Source organism: Palaemon carinicauda, chromosome 18 (assembly GCF_036898095.1).
Source record: "Palaemon carinicauda isolate YSFRI2023 chromosome 18, ASM3689809v2, whole genome shotgun sequence".
Lineage (NCBI taxonomy): Eukaryota > Metazoa > Arthropoda > Malacostraca > Decapoda > Palaemonidae > Palaemon > Palaemon carinicauda.
In genome coordinates, this window is record NC_090742.1 from 60,031,326 (window position 1) to 60,053,239 (window position 21,914).

At 34.5% G+C, this 21,914-nt stretch overlaps 1 protein-coding gene across 11 annotated transcripts in view; it reads left to right on the forward strand.

Moving 5' to 3' along the window:
* The window catches only part of LOC137657824 (ribosome-binding protein 1-like), a 69,830-nt gene extending 51,377 nt beyond the window's left edge, over positions 1 to 18,453 (forward strand). For 4 of the 11 annotated variants that reach the window (XM_068392379.1, XM_068392382.1, XM_068392383.1 and 1 more), the window contains 11 exons: positions 48 to 155; positions 1,048 to 1,143; positions 1,536 to 1,658; positions 2,367 to 2,540; positions 3,064 to 3,180; positions 6,884 to 7,024; positions 7,859 to 7,960; positions 10,151 to 10,195; positions 11,169 to 11,291; positions 13,616 to 13,658; positions 16,242 to 18,453. In XM_068392379.1, coding sequence (XP_068248480.1) covers positions 48 to 155; positions 1,048 to 1,143; positions 1,536 to 1,658; positions 2,367 to 2,540; positions 3,064 to 3,180; positions 6,884 to 7,024; positions 7,859 to 7,960; positions 10,151 to 10,195; positions 11,169 to 11,291; positions 13,616 to 13,657 — 1,071 coding nt within the window. In that variant the 3' untranslated portion in view covers position 13,658; positions 16,242 to 18,453. The remainder of the gene's footprint in view (positions 1 to 47; positions 156 to 1,047; positions 1,144 to 1,535; positions 1,659 to 2,366; positions 2,541 to 3,063; positions 3,181 to 6,883; positions 7,025 to 7,858; positions 7,961 to 10,150; positions 10,196 to 11,168; positions 11,292 to 13,615; positions 13,659 to 16,241) is intronic. The other 7 variants (XM_068392381.1, XM_068392384.1, XM_068392385.1 and 4 more) reach the window with 7 other exon arrangements.
* Positions 18,454 to 21,914: the final 3,461 nt, after the last annotated feature.

The following is a 21,914-nucleotide window of genomic DNA, read 5'->3' on the forward strand; positions in this document are numbered from 1 at the left end:
ACTTTAACATAGCGCTTTCTAATTGTATATTTTTTCTTTACTTTCAGGATCAAGAAGCATTTTTGAATGAATTTGAAACCAAAGCATCTCAGGTGTCAACGCAGACAACCATATCGGTGCCAGAGGTTGTGGAGAAGGTTGTTGAGATAGAAAAGGTAAATTCAACTTTTGTGATACCTGTCTTGCATTCATCCTTTGTTCCAATGTAGGTCGTGTTACTTTAAAGGGGACAGAGCCATTCGATCCTCCCTCTTCTGAGCCCAGCCCTAATTTCAACCCTTTCCAAGAGGGGACACCTTAACGTGGTGAAAGGGTTTGCGTATTGCCATGATCAGCAAAGCTGTACTAGTCAGGACCACCCATACTAGGTTGGTTTGCTGTGTGATCGGAAGAAAATCTATTACCTTCACCAATTTGCGACGGCCAGTATTGCAATTAGAATACTGGCCAAACCCTAGACAGGAAGTCACATGTCTGATGGCTTTGTCCTGTAGTGGATTAGAAATGGTTGAATATTTAAAGGGTCAGAGTATAGTTTTTATATCCCATTAAAAAAAAACACTTTAATACTTAAAGATTAGGCCCATAGTGTAGACTACTAAATTTTATTATGCAAAATTGATTGGAGTATCTGGGTAGTTTTCAAGTAACCATTATCATCCCAATGTTAGCTTTGGCCTAGCATTCCACATTCAAGCTACCATTCATGCTTGAAAATTAACATGTGCACAATTTCCTATGTATACATTTCTGTAACTTGTAGTTTCCTTTTTCCCCTTAAATCATGGCCACTTAAATGAGTCTGCTTTTATGGGAAAGTCACCATAGATAGCATTGATTAGTGAGATTCATCTCATGATTTTGATAGTTGAAATTGTCACAGCTCTTATTAGTTTCCAGGAGTTTTCAAAATTAACTTTGGGAGTTACATGATGTGTTTAACCTTAAATTGCAATTCAGTCTGCTTTTTTTTTAATTGAAATCTATTACTAAAATTTTTGTTGAGTATCTGCTTATAGTTACTGAAATTTTTTTTTCTTGTCAAAGGTTGTGGAGAAGGAAGTAAAAGTTATGGTTGAAGATCCAGCCCTCAAAAGCAAAGTAGAGGAACTTGTCAAGGAGAATGCTGAACTAAAAACACAGGTACGTTGTGACTTACTTTTGTGGGATGGGGTGTTAAGCCCCGTTGCTGGTTATTGTCGACTGTGCACTGAAATTATAGCTTCTGCAAAATTACCTTCATTTTTCAATGGTTATTGGTTGTCCTTAGTTGTCATATAGTGTGCATATAATTCACACTACAGTAGAGTATATTTTAATGCATAAAAATGGCACTTATGCAAAAATTAAAGTTGATTTTTATCACTTCCTGATACTATACTGTACATATTCTTATAAATATAGATACTGTATTTCTATGTACCTACTTTTTTATGTAGTAGATATATACCACTATATTTTCTCATTTTCTTCTACTCTAATTACTTGGTTTTGGCAGAACTTTTATCATGGAGACCTCTCGATTTTCATTGCAGGTTGCCGAATTCCAGAAATCTATACCAAAGGTTGACGATAGTAAGAGAGTGTCAGAGCTAGAAGAGGAAGTCAAATCAGTTAATGAGAAGGTTTCCCACTACCAGAAAGTGTTAGCTGATACTGTAAGTGTACTTTATTGTTGAGAACTATAGTACAGTACTGTAAAAAAAAAAATTAATTTATTGAGTACTATAGTACTGTACAAAGTGCCATTTGGCAACTTATACCATACATGTAAAGTAAAAATTTAGGAAAGTATTAAAGTAATAAAGGACATAAGGTAATACAAAGAAGCACAAGAATTACTGTAAATAGAAATTTTACGGATAAAAGTACCAAGACGGTAAAATGGGACAATCGTCCAGAAATCAGTTTTGTTATAAAAGTACAAGGTCTTCAATGTAGCATTGGGATAAGTTATAAAAGTACAAGGTCTTCAATGAAGCATAGGGATAAGTAGTCAAAACGAACCTGAACATTTACTTATGATATTTTCCTATTTCCATATATTGTACATAGAATGTCCTCAACTTACAAACTTAGGTTTCAAGAAGCTGTTTTTAGGTCGAATTTTTTTATATTTTGACCTATGATTCAGAGTTACAAAAGTCAATAAATACTCCTGTTTCACATGAAATAAATCTTATAGCGAATGTCTTTTTGTTTACTGTATTAGATATTGGTTTATTACAGTATTTCTTTCTTATTACAGTAGACAAACTTTTGATGCAACATCTTGAGATTGATGATTTCCATTGGATTTGTTTGCATCACTGAAGATTGACCTGTAATTAAGTTGATATTTAAAAAAAAAAAATTTCCCCTTACAGGAAGACCTCTTAAGAACATTGCAAGCATCAGTAGAATCTGAAGAAGTCACCTGGAACAAGAAGCTGAGTGAGAAAGAACATAATATCAAGCAACTCACGGCAGACAAGGCAAACCTCGAGTTGCAAATTGGAAAGCTCGAGGGAACTCTCGATAAAGTCAGACAAGCTGAAGAGGTATGAATGCTTTCAGTTTTTGGTTATTAAGTGTGAAAGAAATTAGAAATGTCAAGAAGCTAGTGTCTGTTATTACTGTATTGCAAGACATGTTCTATTTTTTACCATGTCTATCTTCCGTTGGTTATGGTTTTATTTAATTTTAGCCCTTTGTAAACGGGTATTCAAGGTTTTCAACCTCTATTGTACGTTATAGTTACATAGTATGAATTAAATAACAAGTAAATACCAGTTCTAAGTTTTGCACATTTTATTCACCTTTCCAAGTTGGTCATGCTGTTGCTAGTGACTTCTTTTATTGCAAATTTAGAAGGGCACTGAAGAATTGGCAACTACACTTCTAATATTATGATAAGGGAACAATGAATGCTTGTATTTAATACAGCACAGTATTCAATCTAAAAAAAATTTTTGAAAAGTAAAATCACAATACAACCTTTAAAAAGGTATACATTCTACAAAAGCTGATATACCAAACATTGTCTGTGGTGTTAAATATTATACTTTCCCCTCCTTGTACTAGATGGACTCTCAGCTCAAGGTATTACAAGAGCAGCTACAAAAAGAAGAAAAAGAGAAAGCTTTGTTGCAGCAACAACTGCAAGATGCCCAAGAGCAGCTAACAAAGACTGCTACTCAGGTAAGTTCAGCTCTGTTTATTACAGCAAGGTGGTGGGTAAGTGATATGAACTGGTGCTTTCTGTGGTATCAAGTGACACTTAAGCTTTGATTAGAGTTGACAGATTGATTTCTATCTTTTATGGATGCCTTTAAAGTAACAATTAATTTTAGTCAAAATTTGTAATTAGACTACTCATGTTGACCCTGTAAGTCAAATTTACAGGTCAACTTTTTTTTATTCTTTTTCTTAAAGGGAAGAAAAGATACTTAGTTTCATTTGGCCTTAATTTATCCCCTGGTCCAGGAGGTTGGATGGAAATAATTTTTATGCTGGGAATAGGGGAAATTTTTGTTAAAGGGACCAATTTGTAATGTCATCCATAAGGTAGAATACTGTATACACTTGATTTGTACACGGTTTGTGTGATTGTGGGGTTTCTGTACAGTTGTATATGCATATAGTTGAAATGCCATCATTTAATTAGTGAAAATTTTCAGCTCTAATGTGAAATTTAAAGTTACATTTTCTGCTGCAGTTTCATGTAGGTGAATATTTAACACACACACACTACTTACATGTTCTTGAAGCCTACTGAAGCAAAATCATATCGTTTTGTGCTCTTACGCTCGTGTTGAAATATAACACCTTGATGTAAAAAATCAGACTTGAAAAATCAATATCTTAGGATGTGTATTTATCCTTCCAAACTTTGCTTTATACTAATGCTTGTATAAAAATGGTTCCAGTAATGAATATTAATTTCCTTTTTGATGTGTCAAGGTAGACATTTTTTATTATTTCTCTAATCTGTAGTTTGTCTAGGTATTTTTGGCTGGAGAAAGGTATGGTACAGCATGATCAATCAGCTGGTTTGGTTTTGTGGACATGTTTCAAATGTAGGTAAATTGAAATTGTAGGCTTTTTTTCCAGGTAATTTTCTAATATTTGGTGACACTGTTTGGTAGGAACGTCCAGTAAACAACGTAATGACATGGTTTCATCATAAGGGATTTTGTATTACATTTGTGGTTTCCAAGTTGTATAACAGAGCCTGAGGGAATAGGAATGTGCATATAGTCGCGGTTTGTTTATGGTGGTTTAATACGAAAATGTTCAACCAGAGTGCAGTATATTAAAGATAATCTGGCACTTCCATTGCATTACTTAGAAAGGGGGACATACGTTGAACTTACAACTTGATGTTGTTTGGCTAATTGGTTACATCATGATCAGTGCGAGTTAGGCTATATAGAGAAATTAGAAAAAAAGTTTGATTTTAGAAAGTGATTTTTAAGTTTTAATTTTAAGGAAGATTGCTGGTTAACTCTGCATAAGCAATAATATTTTATAGAAAGATGGCTTACGAGTTATCTTGATAAGTAATGAAAAAAAAAAATAGCTTTCTCTACCAATGTATTTTTGGGGGAAAAAATAGCTTACAGGTTTCTTGAATAATGAAACAAAATAAAAATGCTTTACTAATGTAGTATCTTGAAATTAGTGCATGTTCTGTTCAGACTAGCCTGTCTTAATTTTTTTTTTTTTTTTATATAAGAGATCTGTACTCCAAATGCTTTTCCTTTTATTTGGCTAATTTTTCACTCCTTGAAATATGACTTCTTTTAACTAAAATCTTGGTCAATACTCATTTCAAAGGCAAGTTGTTTTATGTAATAACATAGCTGAACAAGGGAAAGATGAAGCACTTTGTGTTGCTGAAAGCACAGCGGTGGTGGGTTTATGATGACCGGTAGTATAACTTTTTTTTTTTTTTTCATGTGTGATATTCTGAAGTATTCAGTTGCTACCACAGTTTGGTGGGTCAGGGTGTTGGTAGTCACTTTTATGAATTATGGATTTTGCATAATTTTTAACATTGAATGCCATTTTCTTACTAGTCTCCCTGTTTGCATGACCTTACTGAAGTGCTCGGTTACTGGGTAACATGCGTAGTGCGACTATTTTGCAAAGCTTACACTAGAAATAGTTTCAACTATGGATGTGGATGTTGATATCTTATAAAGGGATGGTAGTTCAAACATTATTGCTTTGAAGTCTTGAGACTTAAAGAAAGCATTAGACATTGTGGGCTTAATGACAAATTAGGGTGGAATGGTTTGTTTTGTGAAAGCATTTCGGTACAGTAGTATCTTTTTATAAAAATTTAATGTTAGTATCTTAGCCTTGTAAATTTTGTTAATTTTTTCCAGCCAATATTATTTTTGAAGTTATTTTAAAAATATATTGTAATTAGGAAACCATGTTTTTGAAGTTATTTTAAAAGAATATTCTAATTAGGAAAGCAGTAAAAATGTATGCCTAATACAGTATTGAAATAACTTCTTTATTGATTTATATATGTCAACCAGGATTAGATTTTTGGTTGTCCAACTACTCCAATGTGTTGATTTTGAAGGTGGTTAGTTTTAAATGAATAGGGGAATTCACTTAGCTTAGTAATGTTTGTTTTTGGTTTTAATTCAATTGTTTGTGATACAGTAACTTGATAATTAATCATTGAGTAACTTATAAATTTGGGTTATACAACACATCATTTTTTTTTAATAATTGGTGCAAATTAATACAGAATAAAATTTTGAAGAGCCATTTAAGAAATGACAAAATCAAACTTAAATTTCTAGAGAAATGTCGGAGAATTTCGAGTGTATTTATGAATGGATCATAGAAAAGAATGACTTTAGAAGGTGGAAACATTAGATACCTGTTATAAAGGTGATAGAAATTGTGGTAAAACTGTAGGATTTATTGTATCGATGTTTTAGGAAGGGTTGATAAAGCACATTGGAGGGAATATCCTAGATGAAAAGGTTAAAGTGCTTTGTATCTTCAGGAATTGACAGAAATAGCTAATTTATTAGGTTGAAAATAGGTAATTGAAAATGCATACTAAGAGTTTTTTATTCATATTTGTTTTAACACTTTGAGAAAGCTAGTTTGGAATAAATTAAAATTGAATCAGAAATCTTGATTGCACGAGTTGAAAGTGAAATCTGTGACATTATCATGATTAAACTTAATTTTTAACGAAGTAAGCCAGAATACTTTTAAGAGAGGCAATAGAAATGGCTGTCGATCCAAGATTGACATACCATTTAAATGTAGGCTGAGCTAGTTTGGCATTAAATTTTTCCCATCATATGTGTTGTGAAAAAGTAAATAAAGTTTTGATGCATTTAGCACTAGTTGAGGGCTTAGATTTTTTTATCAATAACACCTACCAATGTTGCTGGATGTTTACATAGAATTAAAGTTTTGGTAAATGAGCAAAGTATTCTTGTTGAAGTTCGGGAACATTTAACATCCAAGAAGCCGGGTAGGTCTCTCATTTAAAAAAGTTGCAAATTGACAACTCTCCCTGCTAATGATTCCTAACCAAGAAAATTCCTATACTACTATATCTCGAGTCTTTAACATGTGACGCTAATCCTAATGGGTGTTGCATTTTATAGTATGTATTTTGAGTACTAATTATCTTGCATTAGTACACACCATGCATGATTGAATATACCAACTTACCTTCTGCAAGGAACCTTTTTGGAACTAACATTGTACAGTAAAAATTATACATCCCATTTAAAGATTAATGTCGTACATTACTATACAATCCAAGTGTTGATAGAATATTGAGTTTTGATACAAAAGTCTCCTTAAACGGAGTGAGTTGGTATAATCTTAAACCTAGCCCTAGTATTGTGTACAGGGTGGCAGTGATGAAGAGAGTATACGGGAACTTCGCTTGGAGAACGAGAAGTTGCTATCATTGGTCACTGTTGGGCAAGACGAGAGCCGAGAGCAGGACCAACTAATTCAACAGCTACAACAGGAGCTAGCTGCTGTAAAGGTTGGTTCTGCATCTGATCGTGAATGCAGTTATTTCCACAAAATGTGGTTTTACCTCCAAAGCTCAGAAAGATTAGGTAGAGAAGTTATCTGTTAAGTTTGGTAGGTCATTGGGCATGGTGTTTAGCTTTGTTGCAAAGATCTATGTCAGGATCACATGAGTAAGTACTGTACAAAGGAAGAGGATATGCTCTTGGCTGCATTAGGAGGTTGGCTAAATTGTTCCTGCAAAGGTAAGTTTTTGTTTTTGTTTTTGTTTTTTTCTTTAATTTTTGTAACATTGTAATTCCCTCAAATTTGGCTCTTGGATATGCATGGGTTTTTTTTATTACAGCTTTTGGTACAAAATAGTTCTTTTTGCTTTCTTTTTCTTACTCTTTGATAGTTTCTCTTCAATTAACAATGTAGTAATACAAAGACTCGACTGTTTGCATGAAAAGCTTGAATTATTTGCTTGCTTTTTTTCTGCAGTTTAGAATTAAAGCACTACAAATGATAGATTCACTTTGGGTGTTGGGTTGGATTTTGAATTCATCAAATTAACTTGGGTATGCAGTAAATAAAAAAAAAACTTAAATTAAAAGGGTAAATGGAATTGAGGATCTAAAACCAAAGCAAATGGGCAGACTTCCTCTGCAAAGGTGATTTGATTAACAAAAATAAAAAGCTAACTTAATGAAAAACTTTCCTTGGCCTTGCAGTTTACAAGAGAAGTAACGTAAGAGGGATAATTTGGACGTAAGACTTATATTTTCTTGTAAGCATAACAGTAGATTAGGATGGTGGCGGTTGTGGGTGTAGTGGCACTAACCGTAGTGGGTGTGTGGTGTTGCAGGCAGCCCTGGCCGCTAGCCGTGTGAGTAAAATGGGCTACATGGTTGGTTGGGTGGGACGCAACAGCAACAACACAAGCACCGACAACAACTTGGAACAGCAGGTGACCATTAACTGCTGATCGTTTCTCTTTAGTTTCAGTTTTTACCTTGTTTGTTCATAGATAGGATCTTATCATTTGTAAATACAGTAGTTTCTTGTAACTGTTGAGGAAATCTGCCGGTCAGCTGAATCTTTCACTTGTGGTGGTAAGACCTTAGTGTAGCGGGTTAAGCATTTTAGTGGCTAGTTTTTCCTAAATACAGCGATTTATCATTGTGGTTTTTTTTATATGTAATCATCAAGAGCAATGCTTAATAGTTGTCATTAGTGTAGCTTAACAGAGCACAGGTCTTCATTTGAGTGGAACTTTGGTACGTAATGGCTCAATTTTAGCTCATTGGTTTTGTTCAGTGAACAAATAATACAGAATTATTAGCAAGTTGAAAATTTTGAATAGCCTTAAGTGTCGTCATGTTGATAAGTGAGACACTATATGTAACATGAGGCTTAGTTCTGAGATTTTATGCCATTAAGTTTCTGGTAAGTCCTGTTACCTCATGAAGTCTAGAATTTCTTGTTACGTGCAGTGTATTTCATGTGATGATTTTGGAGATGATTTAAAAGTTTTGCTTCAGTAGACTGAATTTACATACAGTACTTGGTGTGTAGAACGAAATTGCACATTGCAAATTTGCTTATGTACTTATGATACCAAATTTTCTAGTCACATTTGTATAAAAAATTATCGTTAATTTGGGTGGCAAAGGAAATATATATAGCTGCCAAAATGTTTATTCTTTTTTTATAAATGGTATTGGGAAACAGAATTTGAGCTCCTATCCTAGTCTAGTCTTAAGTAGAGATCTTAGGAGGCATCAGAAACACTAAAGCAATTCTCCTACTATGCTTGATCAAAAATGTTGGTGATGTCCCTGGAAATAGGGTTTTAAAATGGATATATATGCAGTATTTTAAGTTGTCAGTTGAACTGATATGGGTGTTCATAGCAGAATTTCAGCTTTTCTTTTTTGTGCTTCTGGCTTCACTGCCTTGCTTGAAAACAAAAACTTCCAATATATTAAAGACAGCTTCAGTGTAGTTTCCAGTTCATGTAGCACAATTTTCCTAGGTTGAAGCAATAGGGTCTTCTTAACACGAAGATATAATTCAGTGAATGAAAACGACAACGGAGATTTATGTGAATGTCAAGCGACAGAAAGATGCCTGAAAAGGCAGATGTAAAGTAACTTAGTTTTTCCCCAAAATTGTTCTTGAAATATATTTAGTGTCACTTTTAATACAGTTAATTTTGGGGACTGTAATAAATTTTAGCCTTAATGGAAGTGATTTTTTTTTCTTGTAATTCGAGTACTGTATCTCTAAAAAGGACTGTATTATGTGTAAGATTACATGTAAAAATGAACAGTCAAGGTTGATTTACCAACGGCTAAATACCTCTCGTTACATGAGAACAAAGACATATGCATGTTTTACCAAGAGTATCATATAGAAAATTTCAAAGTATGATATTGCTTTTTCATGAAATTTAAGAAGTTTAAGGGTGTATAGAGTAAGGATTCAGGTGACATAGTATTGAAAATTTTCCTGGTTATAGATTATAGATTGTTTTTCTGGGATTTTGCAGAGGGCTAATTGGCTTTATTGGTGGTGGTTTGTTCATTAATGCATGGAGCATCTGTAAAGTAAAATAACTTCTGAAGGTTGTTGCATATGGTAAAGTGTAAATGCAAACAAATCTTAATGTTTGTGAGCAGTCCAGCTTATCTTTTTTTAAAAAGCTCAAAAGTACAGTAATATGAATTATGGTTATAGTAGCAGCTTCAACGTGTGTAAGGTTTAACTGTTAATTAATATATATAATTTCTGTGAAAGACATTTCATGGATATTCATGGTGAAAAGAAATAAATTGTTCTTAGTAAAGACTTGGTAGCAAGAGATGATTTTTTTAGAAGTTACAGTTGAAAGTGTTGGGAAAGGCTGACATATGCAGATTGTGTTTGTGACTTTCCTCAGTTCATTGTTAATGTTTCTTTTTGCAAATGAGATTCTGTGTGGTTCAGCTTTTGAATTTTGATCCTGTTGGGTTTAATATTTTGTATAAATTTAACTAAGATATATAATTTCCCAATAGGAATTTTGGATTATTTGCTATAGAAATATCCTAGTATTTTATATGTACTTTGTTAGTGACATATTTCATTTTTTTTGTTTTTTTTTGTTTACCAACAGAGTGCTAGCACAAATGGCCCTGCCAACGAGGAGCAATGTCAGGAGGTAAGTGATGCCTATACGCATTGCTTCTGTAAATATCACCTGTTGACTGCAAATCACTAATTACCTAAAACTGGTGCCATTTGCTACATTCAGTATTAATTGCAGTGTCTTAATGGCACTATACATTTGTTTTCTCCAGAACACAAGTATTATTTCCTATGAGCTTTGCTCGTTACTTGGTACATTGTACCCCTTTCGGCTTAACCCTCCTGCTACAAATTCTGCTATTCCCTAACGTTGGTGAACCGAAGAAACACTCGGACACTTAACAGTCATCTTTAAAGTGCCACTAATCTTGTACAGTTTTTTTTTATCAGTTTTATTGAATTAATCCTTGTTTTATCTCGGTTAATTTGCTACAGCTAACTTTACTTAAGAAAAAAACTGTGCTCCCTGCCTGCTGGGCAGGACTTGAGTTGCTCTGAATGTGTCCCATTTTCATAATTAGAATTTTTCTTTACAAAGTTTTTGTGTTGTCTCCATCACTGCCTTGAAAAATGGGTTGCTATTTTCTTTTTTAAAAAGTAGTTGCTGTTCATTAATATTTTTTTATGTAGCTTCATGTGGCAGCTTCTTTTGTGGCTGAGCTCAATCCTGCACAGTACTATTACTATAATACTTTGCATGGTCATTGGTGCAACTCTGACGTGTCATTGTCCAGTTTTTTTTAAAGATTTAACATCTGGTAAGCCAGCAGCTCCTGCAGCATTTATCACCTCTAGCGGTACAGTAAATAGAGCGTAACAGCAAACACTTGATTACTTGCTAGTACAGTAATGATAACCACATACTTATCTTTTGTATGCTTATTGCCAGCTGATTAAAATCAGGGTTTGATGAAGTGTAGAAGCTCTGGTGGCTTTAGATAATGTCTTTTTTTTTTAATTGTGGACACGGGGAATGTAGAGGTGGGTGAAGGTGTCTTAATAGAGCATGCTTCTCCCTTTACCTGGCTGCCTGTGATGCCTCCTAGGATGACAACTCGCGCGCTGACACAGAGAGTCTGATGTCTGCATCCTCTGCCTCGGTCACTGATACTAACCCCTCACAGGTTGAGTCTAAAGCGTCTGCTAAAAAGAGCAAAAAGAAGAGAAAGGTAAGCTTACAACCAATTAGATAATTTGAAACTAATTGGTAACTTTGGTTTTAAAGTGTCAATTCTGTACAGTAATAACGTGATTTCACAAATACAAGTTGATTTCTGTAAATTTAAGAAAAATTGGTTGTCAGTTCAAGACCTGCTTTTTGGGGACTAAGCATGAGTGGCTAGCATATTCTAGGCTTTTGCAAGATAGTTTCATAGGTTATATCATTCATTTAAGCACTATCACGTCACATCAGTTGTTTTGGGACAAAGCTGAAATTTTTCATCCCAGACGCAAGTTCGTATTAAGAATTCTCTGGCGTTAAATGCTCATTTCAAATACTCCTAGTTTTACGAAAGGATGAAAACTGTATACTTTACGTCATAGTTGTAAAGAGGCTAGTGCGTGTATCATGGGCCCATGGTTACTGAATTGTATAACTTTAGCTGCTGTTGGTATAAAACTTAATTCCACCATGAGGTTTATGAATAATTATTCATTATACAGAAATTTGTTTGCTATTAAAAATCTCTTTTGGGCTTCATAAATCAAAACATAACTTTGCATTATAGTTTTGAAATAAGATAGTATCTGTAACTAAATAATTAATTAATGGGTTATTTAAGTTACAGTATGTATATCATTATTCATTAAAGTATATATGGAAACAACAGTTTTACTAAAATTACTCTATTTAAATTGGAATGTGGACTAAATATTATAAGGAAATGGTATTTGTGTAAAATTTCTTGATTGAATAAAGACTCATGGCAGGTAGTTGTGCAAGATTTAATTTGCTTCTTTAAGGATGTAATACTTTGACATATTCATGTAGCTTTTCATTCAAGTTAATATGAAACTAATCGGGGTTGCATTTAAAACGAAAAATTTTCTCTGTACTTGCCAAGAGTTTTTAAAAATTCTTTTAAGTATTGCAACAGTTAGGTATAGGAATTAGTTTTTTTACACATTACTCCATTTTGTGTAGAAATTTAATCCTTATAGCGAAGCATATGCTGGTTTTCCCAAAAGGTTTTACTGTTTCTAATGCTGTCTACTTTTTATAAGAGATACAGACTTATGATTTTTTGGTAAATTTTGATAAGTAAATTAGAGATTTGATCTTACGCTATTGAAAGAAATTTTTAATCTGGCTTTCAAACTTAATATAAACCTTTTTATAAAAGGTATAAAACAGACAGATATGGTAATTGTATTCTCTTAATTTCAATTTGCAACTTTAAGAGATAATAAAGTAATGAGAACTCTGATCCTATAGGTACTCATGAAAAATTGAAAAGGGGTATTTATTTCAATTAGTTTCCAGTAAATACATATTGTAATTTAGTACATACTTCATATTGATCAACTTATAAATTTGGAAAGTGGCTATGATTTTTCCAAGGGAGTTTTTTTTTTTTTTTTTTTTTTTTCCTCTATAAACTTTAATACTGTATATCTAGATTAATAAATTTGATTTGTAGAGAACATGGTTTAGTCCCGTTTGAAATTTTGCTACTGGTCGTCATTCTGATTGCCTGCGTACTTGAACGTTTTTTTTTGACATCTCTTTGAGACTTTCAAAATATGAATTGTGGAATTTTTTTTTTTAAATGCTAGTGCCGTTTGTTCTAGATTTATTAATGTGAGAGCCTTTGATGTTAAATGTGGCCTTCCCCTCTTTTTAAATGGTATTCAAATTATGTTGTTTTATATAATTTTTTCTTTTTTCCAATGATTTATGAAATCCCATAATATGCTCTCCCCCCTCCCTCACACCAATCTTCATAGCTTGTCTTGAAACTTTGTCCTTCAGTCCTGAAATTACGTACATCACTTTTGTTCTTAATTTTTCTTCTTTTCACCCTTCCCTTGTCTGTTAAGTAATTCGATAATCTTACTCTTTTATATCTGGCTATTATTTTTCCCCTTTAACTTTCTTTCCCTCTTAGCCCACCCTGCTCCCTAGCCTTCCACCCAGTTTGTCCATAGCTTTCCCAAACAATTTCTTCTTTCTGTTGCTTGTTAAAGAAATGTTATATCGCAGAAGGTTTTACATAACCCCATGAAAATTTTCCACTAAAGTTTAATGTAAATCTTGATGTAGTCTTCTGTATCGAGATGTCGGGAAAAAAATGTGTGGATGTTTACAACTCTGATCATTATCTGAACCTGTATAGTGATGCATGCAAAGTATCATTTGATACATTTTTAATCTTGACTGTATGGAGTAATTTTTCCTCATACACTGCTTTTGACGGTTAGTTTGCGTTTTGTCAAGATTTATTACCATTTTGTCTTACAGACTGTTAATCTGGTTTTTATTACATTTCAGGGAATTTTGGGAAAACTAATTGGGAAAAGCTCAGACCCTTAAGGTATTTGAATAATTTTACCTAAGTTAAATTGGTGTTGTGATATGGGCAACCAAGCTGTCTGCAATGACAGACGGTGCCATTAATGCACTTGCAGTTATTTTTTTTTAGCTTATGACTTTGACCCCTCATTTTTTTGTTCGATCCTATTGGTTAAATAATTTTTAACTGTCTTTTAGGTTGTGGCATGGTCATTTGTTTTTTATTTTGACTAGATGCTGTTAGAAACCCTTGGAAGATTTATTTATTGAAACCATACTTTGAAGCATGCATTGCTTTGGTTTATATTTTGGTTTTAGTGCACCTGCACAGTTTTGAATCTTCTCAGTTTGTAGTAGTATGTGCTCTAATGAGTGCTGTTTGTTCTGAAAGAGTCGAACTGCTTTAATATTGTATCTTCGATAGGGAATTTTTGGTTGCTTATTTGACCTGGTTACATAGAAAATGTCAGGGGATATTTAAAGTGTTTTGATGCTTGCCAAACAGCTTGAATTGGTTTGGTCTGATTTTTCTGACATTTCTTGTTTGTCTTTTGATGTTTTGCTAGGCCATCAGCAGTTCTTTGATTCTACTAGATAATGTTGCACAAGGTGACTGATTCTACTAGATAATGTTGCACAAGGTGACTGATTCTACTAGATAATGTTGCACAAGGTGACTGATTCTACTAGATAATGTTGCACAAGGTGACTGATTCTACTAGATAATGTTGCACAAGGTGACTGATTCTACTAGATAATGTTGCACAAGGTGACCGATTCTACTAGATAATGTTGCACAAGGTGACTGATTCTACTAGATAATGTTGCACAAGGTGACTGATTCTACTAGATAATGTTGCACAAGGTGACTGATTCTTCTAGATAATGTTGCACAAGGTGACCTCTGGAGTTATGGCTGACTTATTTTTGTTTCTCTTTTAATGTTTGACTCAATGCTAGATATTGGCCTTGGAGGAATGAAAATCTAAATTTCTTATAGGTTTAAAGGAATTATAATGTAAAAAAAAAAGGGGGGGGGGAATTTTAAGTACAAATTATGATTGTTTTTTTTAGCTCATGAATCTGGACTGAATTATTAGTGATCCGTCTTACCCCACATCACAAGTTAAATATAATACCATATGTACTATTGCTTAGTCGGGGTTTCTCATTTGCATTGAAATTTAAGGCTATTACTCTAAAGTAAAGGAAGTTAGACAATTTTAACAAAAATAATTGTAAACTCCTTATTGTTGTGTATAGCATACAGTTGAAGTTTCTGGGAGACATATTTTTCAGGGTAAACTTTGTATTCTATTGATGCAGAACTAATTTGTAGGCAATTTTCTTTAGCCAAAGATCACATTGTGCTTTGTACTTTTTTTTTTTTTTTTTCAATCTGTCCTTTATAAAGGTTTCAAATCATAACTTTACTTATATCATTTTACCTCTTAATGACTTTTTATACATTGATTATAAAACTATCAAACTGAGTGAACCATCCATTAATGTATCTATAGAATGTTGGAGAACAGATAGTTGCATATCAATGTAGCTAATCCTTGCATTTCCCACAGAAAAAGTACCTCAAACCACTCAACTGTTGTTTGTAGTTGTAGAATTATTTCAAGCCTAATTTTCTCCATTTAGATAATGCAAAATTATATTTCGCATTTTATCTGTTTGTAGGGAAATAGGGAAGAATAATATTGTACAGGAATCGGTTGATGGAAATCTTTGCGGTAGGATATTCAGAATTTTGTATATACTGTAGAGAGTCATCCCCATTGTTAGAGACTGCATTGAAGTTATTTTTTATTAATTAGAATTCAGACCAATAGATTAATATCGCATTCAAAACATTGGCGTTCGAGGAAACCAAAGCTAATGTCATTTCTTCTTTGCTTTTACAAGCATACTTACGTGTTTCATTCGGGGGATATTTTGGTTGGAAGAAATATGCTTATATTATTTTATCCATGAAATTGTGTAATGATTTTATGAAAACTATTGCAAGGTGAATCCGAATGATCTCGACAAACCTGTACAATCTGCTTTTCAAGTGACTGGCTGAAATTTTTTTTCCCTTATAGCAATGTTCAAGTGTTTTTCTAGGTTAAGGTTTGTATATGAAAGCAGTGTTATTGATTATTAGTTAATATTTTTTTTATGTAAGGAGGTACTTCAGTGTATTATAAGGTACGGTATACTTTTTAGATTTTCGTGTGCTTAATGTTTTCCGCTACTTCGCATGCTTTTTAACAGCTTTGTTTTCCCGTGCCGTTTTATTCTTTATTACCACATTTTTTTTTTTTAAATATAAAGTTAATATTGTTACATTGATCAAATCTATTAGATCTAAGATTCAGATTACTATAAAAAAAAATTTTTATTCTGTTATCACCACCAGAATTAATTTTGTCATTCTGGATCTTGATGTTATACCTTTGCTTTTCAAGAGGAAGAGAACTCTCAAGCCAAAACTTTAATCTATATATTATAAGCAGCTGAAATGTTTTTTTAATAAAATGGCTTTGATATACTGTACATATAGTTTTAAACCATACTACTCAAAATGTTGATTCTGGTCTTTCATTGTTTACAGGGTGCTGGGGCTAAGTAGTAAAGTGCAAGAGATTAATCAAGTATATAAAAATAAAAAAACAAAAAAAAAAAAGTGAAGAAATGAAAATAAAAGACCTGCAAGATTTTCACTGGCACTGGCTGTCGTCCAATCCTGGCCACTTTCGAATGGAGACTGTGCTGTCGTCCACCTGATCTGCTGCTGCTTCCTTTCTGTCATGGAGTTCTTGTCAGTCAGTTGGGAACTGTATTTTTTATGCAACTTTTGTAGTGAGGCTTGTGGGATAGGGAAGGGTGGGGGGGGAGGATTGAGACTTCATGGCAGAATTTATTAGCTGCAACGTATATTGGGACCACACATTCACACTAAAAAAAAAAATAAATCATGTTACTGTCATTTAAAAAAAAAATTGATAAAATTAGTGCAATTTTAGTGACTAAAAAGCTCTTGGCGGTACTTACAAACACTAGGTGTCCATGTGTATGTTGCACCCTTAGATGAGCTTTCGTCGCTGTGTTTATATACATATCTTATGTATGTATATATATCTCAGGATTTAATCAAGGAAGGTTACAATGAACTAAAGTTGCAGGTGTATGGATGTGGCCAAAGTGCAATGTTGCCGTTGGCAGTGAATCTTTGTAGGCCTCATATGATTCCTTTTGTTAGTGAAAAAAAAGTCTGAAAAAAAAATTATACTGGAGTTTACTCTTAGGTTTCTTTACATTTTATACCATGACTGACATGAAATATAATATATGTGTACACATATGCTACATATACAGACATCAAAGTATCTCTTGCATATCTGTGCAATGTATATTTATGTACATGATTACATTATGTACAATATGTATGATGTATACACACAGTATATATGAATATATGTAACATATAGCTGTGTGTATATGTACAATGGATCATGACTTTGCCATAAATAAGTACAGGAAAAGGCTCAGTGGCATATTACTGTCGCCCATGTATCGTTGGGTGCACCTTTTTATATATTTTTCCGTTGCTGCGGGGGTAGGGAACATTTGCATAGCACTGATATATAGTTGTTATCCTTTAGGTTGCCTTTATTTTTTTTATTTTTATTTAGTCACACTTTGACAGTTCAGTGAATCAGGTACTTCTTCTCTGGTCCACTCAATACAATTTCCAGTTCATTCCAGTTTTATTTGGTGACCCTACTGTAAGGGATTCATTTGTCTTCATGTGGGCAGTGTACTACTGGACTATATGCAAGAAACTAAGATTATTACATTTTAAGTTGAATATATATATATATAAGCTTTAGTTGAAGTTATTACAGTACCATTATTATCATTGTTATGTCTTACTGTGTTATTATTGTTATCACCATTATTATTTTTTATTATTATTAAAAAACTATTTTATAAGGAATCATGATAGCCGGTGCATCAAGATACTGCATTTTTATGTTGGAGGCAGCATAGGTACATGCTTAACTGACAGAAATTTTTTCAAGTCGGAAGACACTGGTAGGTGCCTTGGGTAGAGCTCCTGATGGTTCCCCTTTCCTTTCCATTTTAGTGGCCATACCAATGTCTTCTGTAGCCTCCTGTTAGCATATCCAGTACAGAACTGTGGTAATTGATCCCCATTAGACCAAGATGATTATTTGTTTTATATATGGTGCAAGGAGCCAAGAACACAGTGTGGCAGTGTTGAGTGGTTGTATTCAAGACTAAGGCAACTCTCAGGGGCATGATGGTTACTCACTTGGGGTGGGAGGGTGGGGAATGACAGGGATAGGGGACAGTTTGGTGCTTCGTCCCCGTCAGTGGAAGGGGAGAACATGAGTCAAACTATTCCACATATATATATATATATTTTTGATAGGATAAGAATTTAATTTTTCCTTTGTTTTAATCAATCGTACGGTATCGCCTTATAGTCTTCTATGATAAGATGTTGTACACTTGACATGGCCATTGAGTTTTGACAATGGTTCTGCATGTTCATTCGGTTGTTTTTGTGTAGTAAAATTAGTATACATGGTTTACTCATCAGCTCTTAACTGTTCCACATGTCCTACAACAATCTGACCAGTTATAGTTATCCTTTTATATTTAATATTGCAAACTGCTTACAAAGCACCATCATGCCCTAGTGTTTCCTGGTCTGGTGTGTGTGATTGTTACCTGGTACCCCTGTGGGGTATTGTTGGGGACCTGGTATTTCAACACAAATACATGGTTTATCTAAATTATGTTTTAATTTCTACCCTTGTATTTTATTAATTTTGCCATTATAACAGCTGTCCTACAAAATTACCACATTACCTGACAAGTGAGAGAAGGAGTATTTACGTTTTACTGCCCAAAACCCCAAGAAACATTCTTGTAAGGTATAAATTACAGTTTAATCTTTCATTTTTTAAAACTACTCAGACTTTCCTAAACTTAAAATTTGTATCGATGAAAGGTTAAAGATGCTATGAATTTCAAGCAAAGCCGAGAGAGAGAATCTAAAACCCGAAATAGGTAGCAACTATAACTTTTTTCTCCAATAGAAAACTATGTACTGTCCATGCCTTATAACAGTTTATGAAAATAATCTTGAATTGGTAATTGTTAACATTAAGCAGATTAGCCTTCAATTTTATTCTCGAATATGTATAGCCATGGCTACAGACATTAATAGAAGACTACCTGTCCTCTATACACGAATAGTTCCGTTGACAAGTAGATTATTAATTCAAGCTATGGCCATGACCACTTAATGCTATCTAGTCAAGAAAAAAACATCCCATAAGTGTAAGAACTTAGCTTTTACCCAAAATTTCCCCATTCATTTTAATCACTACTTTGATGTACTGAATAAGGGCAGTATTTGAGTAGATGAAATTTTGACTTTGCCTCTGAAACAGGCTGTGACCAATTTGTAAGTGAAGCTAACTGCTTTGACTACCATGTCAGTTCATATCTTAATTATGTTAGAAAGACTGAGCAGCTTTTCCCTGATGTGTCATACAGTACTTGTATGAGATTTATATAAAATCTCCAAACTGGAGTGGCATTTTGAGTGATCTCTTACATGAGAATTGGTCAACATAATTGATAGGCGTATCCCTTCTGTGCTAAAAAAGCAAACCCTGATTCAATGATTGTAGATGTACATACTTGGAGAAGGAAGAAACCCATTTGACACGGAAAAACTATGCAGCTAACAGCTATTGCTCAGAGAATTGTGCTTAAACAGAAAAGGAATACACATTTTACAATAAAAGAAATTTTCTGGAACAACCCAGGAACATTAGCTGTGGGCTACCCTTAAATCTACACTCTAATGTAAACTTCAACCGCTCTTCCTTTACTTGAACCACATGGCTCTGTCCCTCACTGTCCAAAGGAGAAGAGTAACCCTTTTGGCTGATGAGTTTGACAGTAGAGTCCCTTCCACACGAGGGGGCAAATGCATGGCGGGCAGACACTGTTAACAATATTGTACGGGTGATGATCATGTGTTGATGACGTCATATACGAGGAAACAGTGGGAAAACCATCGAAGTGCCCATTATTGAGGCACTGGATACTGACTGCATTCTGTCCAGTGTCTTGCCCATATCATATGTTTGCCTGCCTGTGCCTACTGACTTCCTTGGACTGTTTGATATGGTAACACTTTCAAAGTAAAGAATTACAGGCAAGTGAGAGTGCCCACCCTGCATTTGCCCTCCGTGTGGAGGGGCCGTAAGGAGAAACTTGATTTTCCTCCTCCCTGTTTTCCTGAGGCAAAACTAAATACTGTAGCTTTTCGGTCTTATGAAATTGACAAGCTCTTATGTTCCTGCACAAAATACAAACAATACGTTCTTTACATAAGGAGTGATGATATCAGCACCAGCTGGCGCATGGTCATAAAATCTTTTAACAAGGTGGCATCTGTTCCGGTTGTGGTGCTATCAAATGTTCCGGTTGTTACCAGTGGTAGCAGGGAGAAGCACCCTCCACCCACTCACTCATACCTTCCCTATTTTGATCTCAGCTGTGATTGGAGATAGACATCTCCATCTATGTTCGCTGGCTTTAGCAAAATGAAACTTTTTAATTGTGGTTTTATTCCCCAGATGACTCATTAGTATCTCGGGGGGAAACTGTACAATAATGTCCTTGATGTGGAGTCTTGATTATATCATGGCTCCATTAACTTGTTAGATTGGATATAGGTGAACGCTCACCTTTACCTCCTTGAAATTAGACTTCCCTGAAGTCTTAGGATCAAAGAACCTCTATGAGGAAGCCGTTTCTGTCTGTGTACTGTACGCCAATCCATCGGCAGACACGGGAAAACCCGCTTTCTAGCGAGGGCTGTTGATTCAATGATTTTAGCCTTACTTTTTGGAAGCTGGTTGCTTCGGGATCCAGTTGCCTGACTTGTCAGCTACCAAATCGCTTGGAAGGTTTGCTTATCAAGCTACCGCTCAGCGCACTTAAAAGGGAGCTAACCTTTCACTTGAGGAATATGCTCTGCCATAAACTCCCTCTGAGTTCACCGACCTTTCGGGGTTTTCAGCAGACGCAGTCGCTACCCTAATCTGCTCTACTAGCCTGGTAATCGTCTATCCATACAGCTCAAAAGCATTCTCACATTCCGATGTCCGAGCACTCTAGGTCTTTGGAGATCTTGACAAGTTGTCACATGTGAGTTTTGCCTGCTCAAGCAATCTCTCAACATCTGGCAATCCAGGTTAGCAAAGCAATTCAACCTCAAAGCTAGCCTGGATCGCAGCGTAAGGATGAAAACTACCCGAGAGTTTCACTTTTACAGTACTAGTGATCTCAATGTCTGGCGACACAATCCAAGCTCACAGCTAGCCTGGATTGTGGCGCCAAAGGTTAAAGCTATCCTTTCTCCCAAGTGTTGCTTGAAACAAGCAAAATCTCAAATCAGGATCGCAGCATGATACAGGCTCACTATTTTTGAGCATGCTCTACTTGGGGTTAATAACACAAGCCAGGCAGATCACCTTCCTGTGTGGGCTCAAGATTGCTTAAGGGTACGGTTTTCTTATCAAGAAATCTTTGTGTCTGCGATATCTAATTGTATATTTATTCATACAATATTTGGCATTCACATTTTTAAAGTAGTGTAAACAATTTCCTTCTAAAGCCAGAGTCTGCCGCATGGCAAGAGAGAAGGTTATCAGAGGATTTGACATTTTCTTACTAAATTCAATCAAATTTCTCTTTCTCTGTCTCCTCTACACTACGAATCCCGAGTTTGCCTGTAAAGGATTGTCAAAAATTCTTGGACGATTCGACTCTGGAATTCAGAATTCAGTTATTTTTGGAAAATACAAATTGCTTTAGATTTTTAATATTTCTCTTTCGGGTAAACGTGTATTCGACTATCTTGGAGAAAACAACAAGAATTTAGGTGTGCTTAATCGATCCCATGTCAGGACCATGTTTTATATGTTTTTCACTTGCATCCGGTTGTCTTGTAAAGCTTTATGCATGGAGGCTTTTTGTACAAACTATTATTCATACAGAAAAGTAATTAGGCAGCTGATGATGATTGAATGAAAACAGGTCTTTAAAGGTGTTCCGTAGGAGTTTCAATGATACTCCTACCATTCTTTTCTCTTCCACTGGAAAAAATTGGGTTAGCCAGCCCTCCATCGAGGACAAGACACATTAAAAGTTGATTTCTGTTGAAATTTCA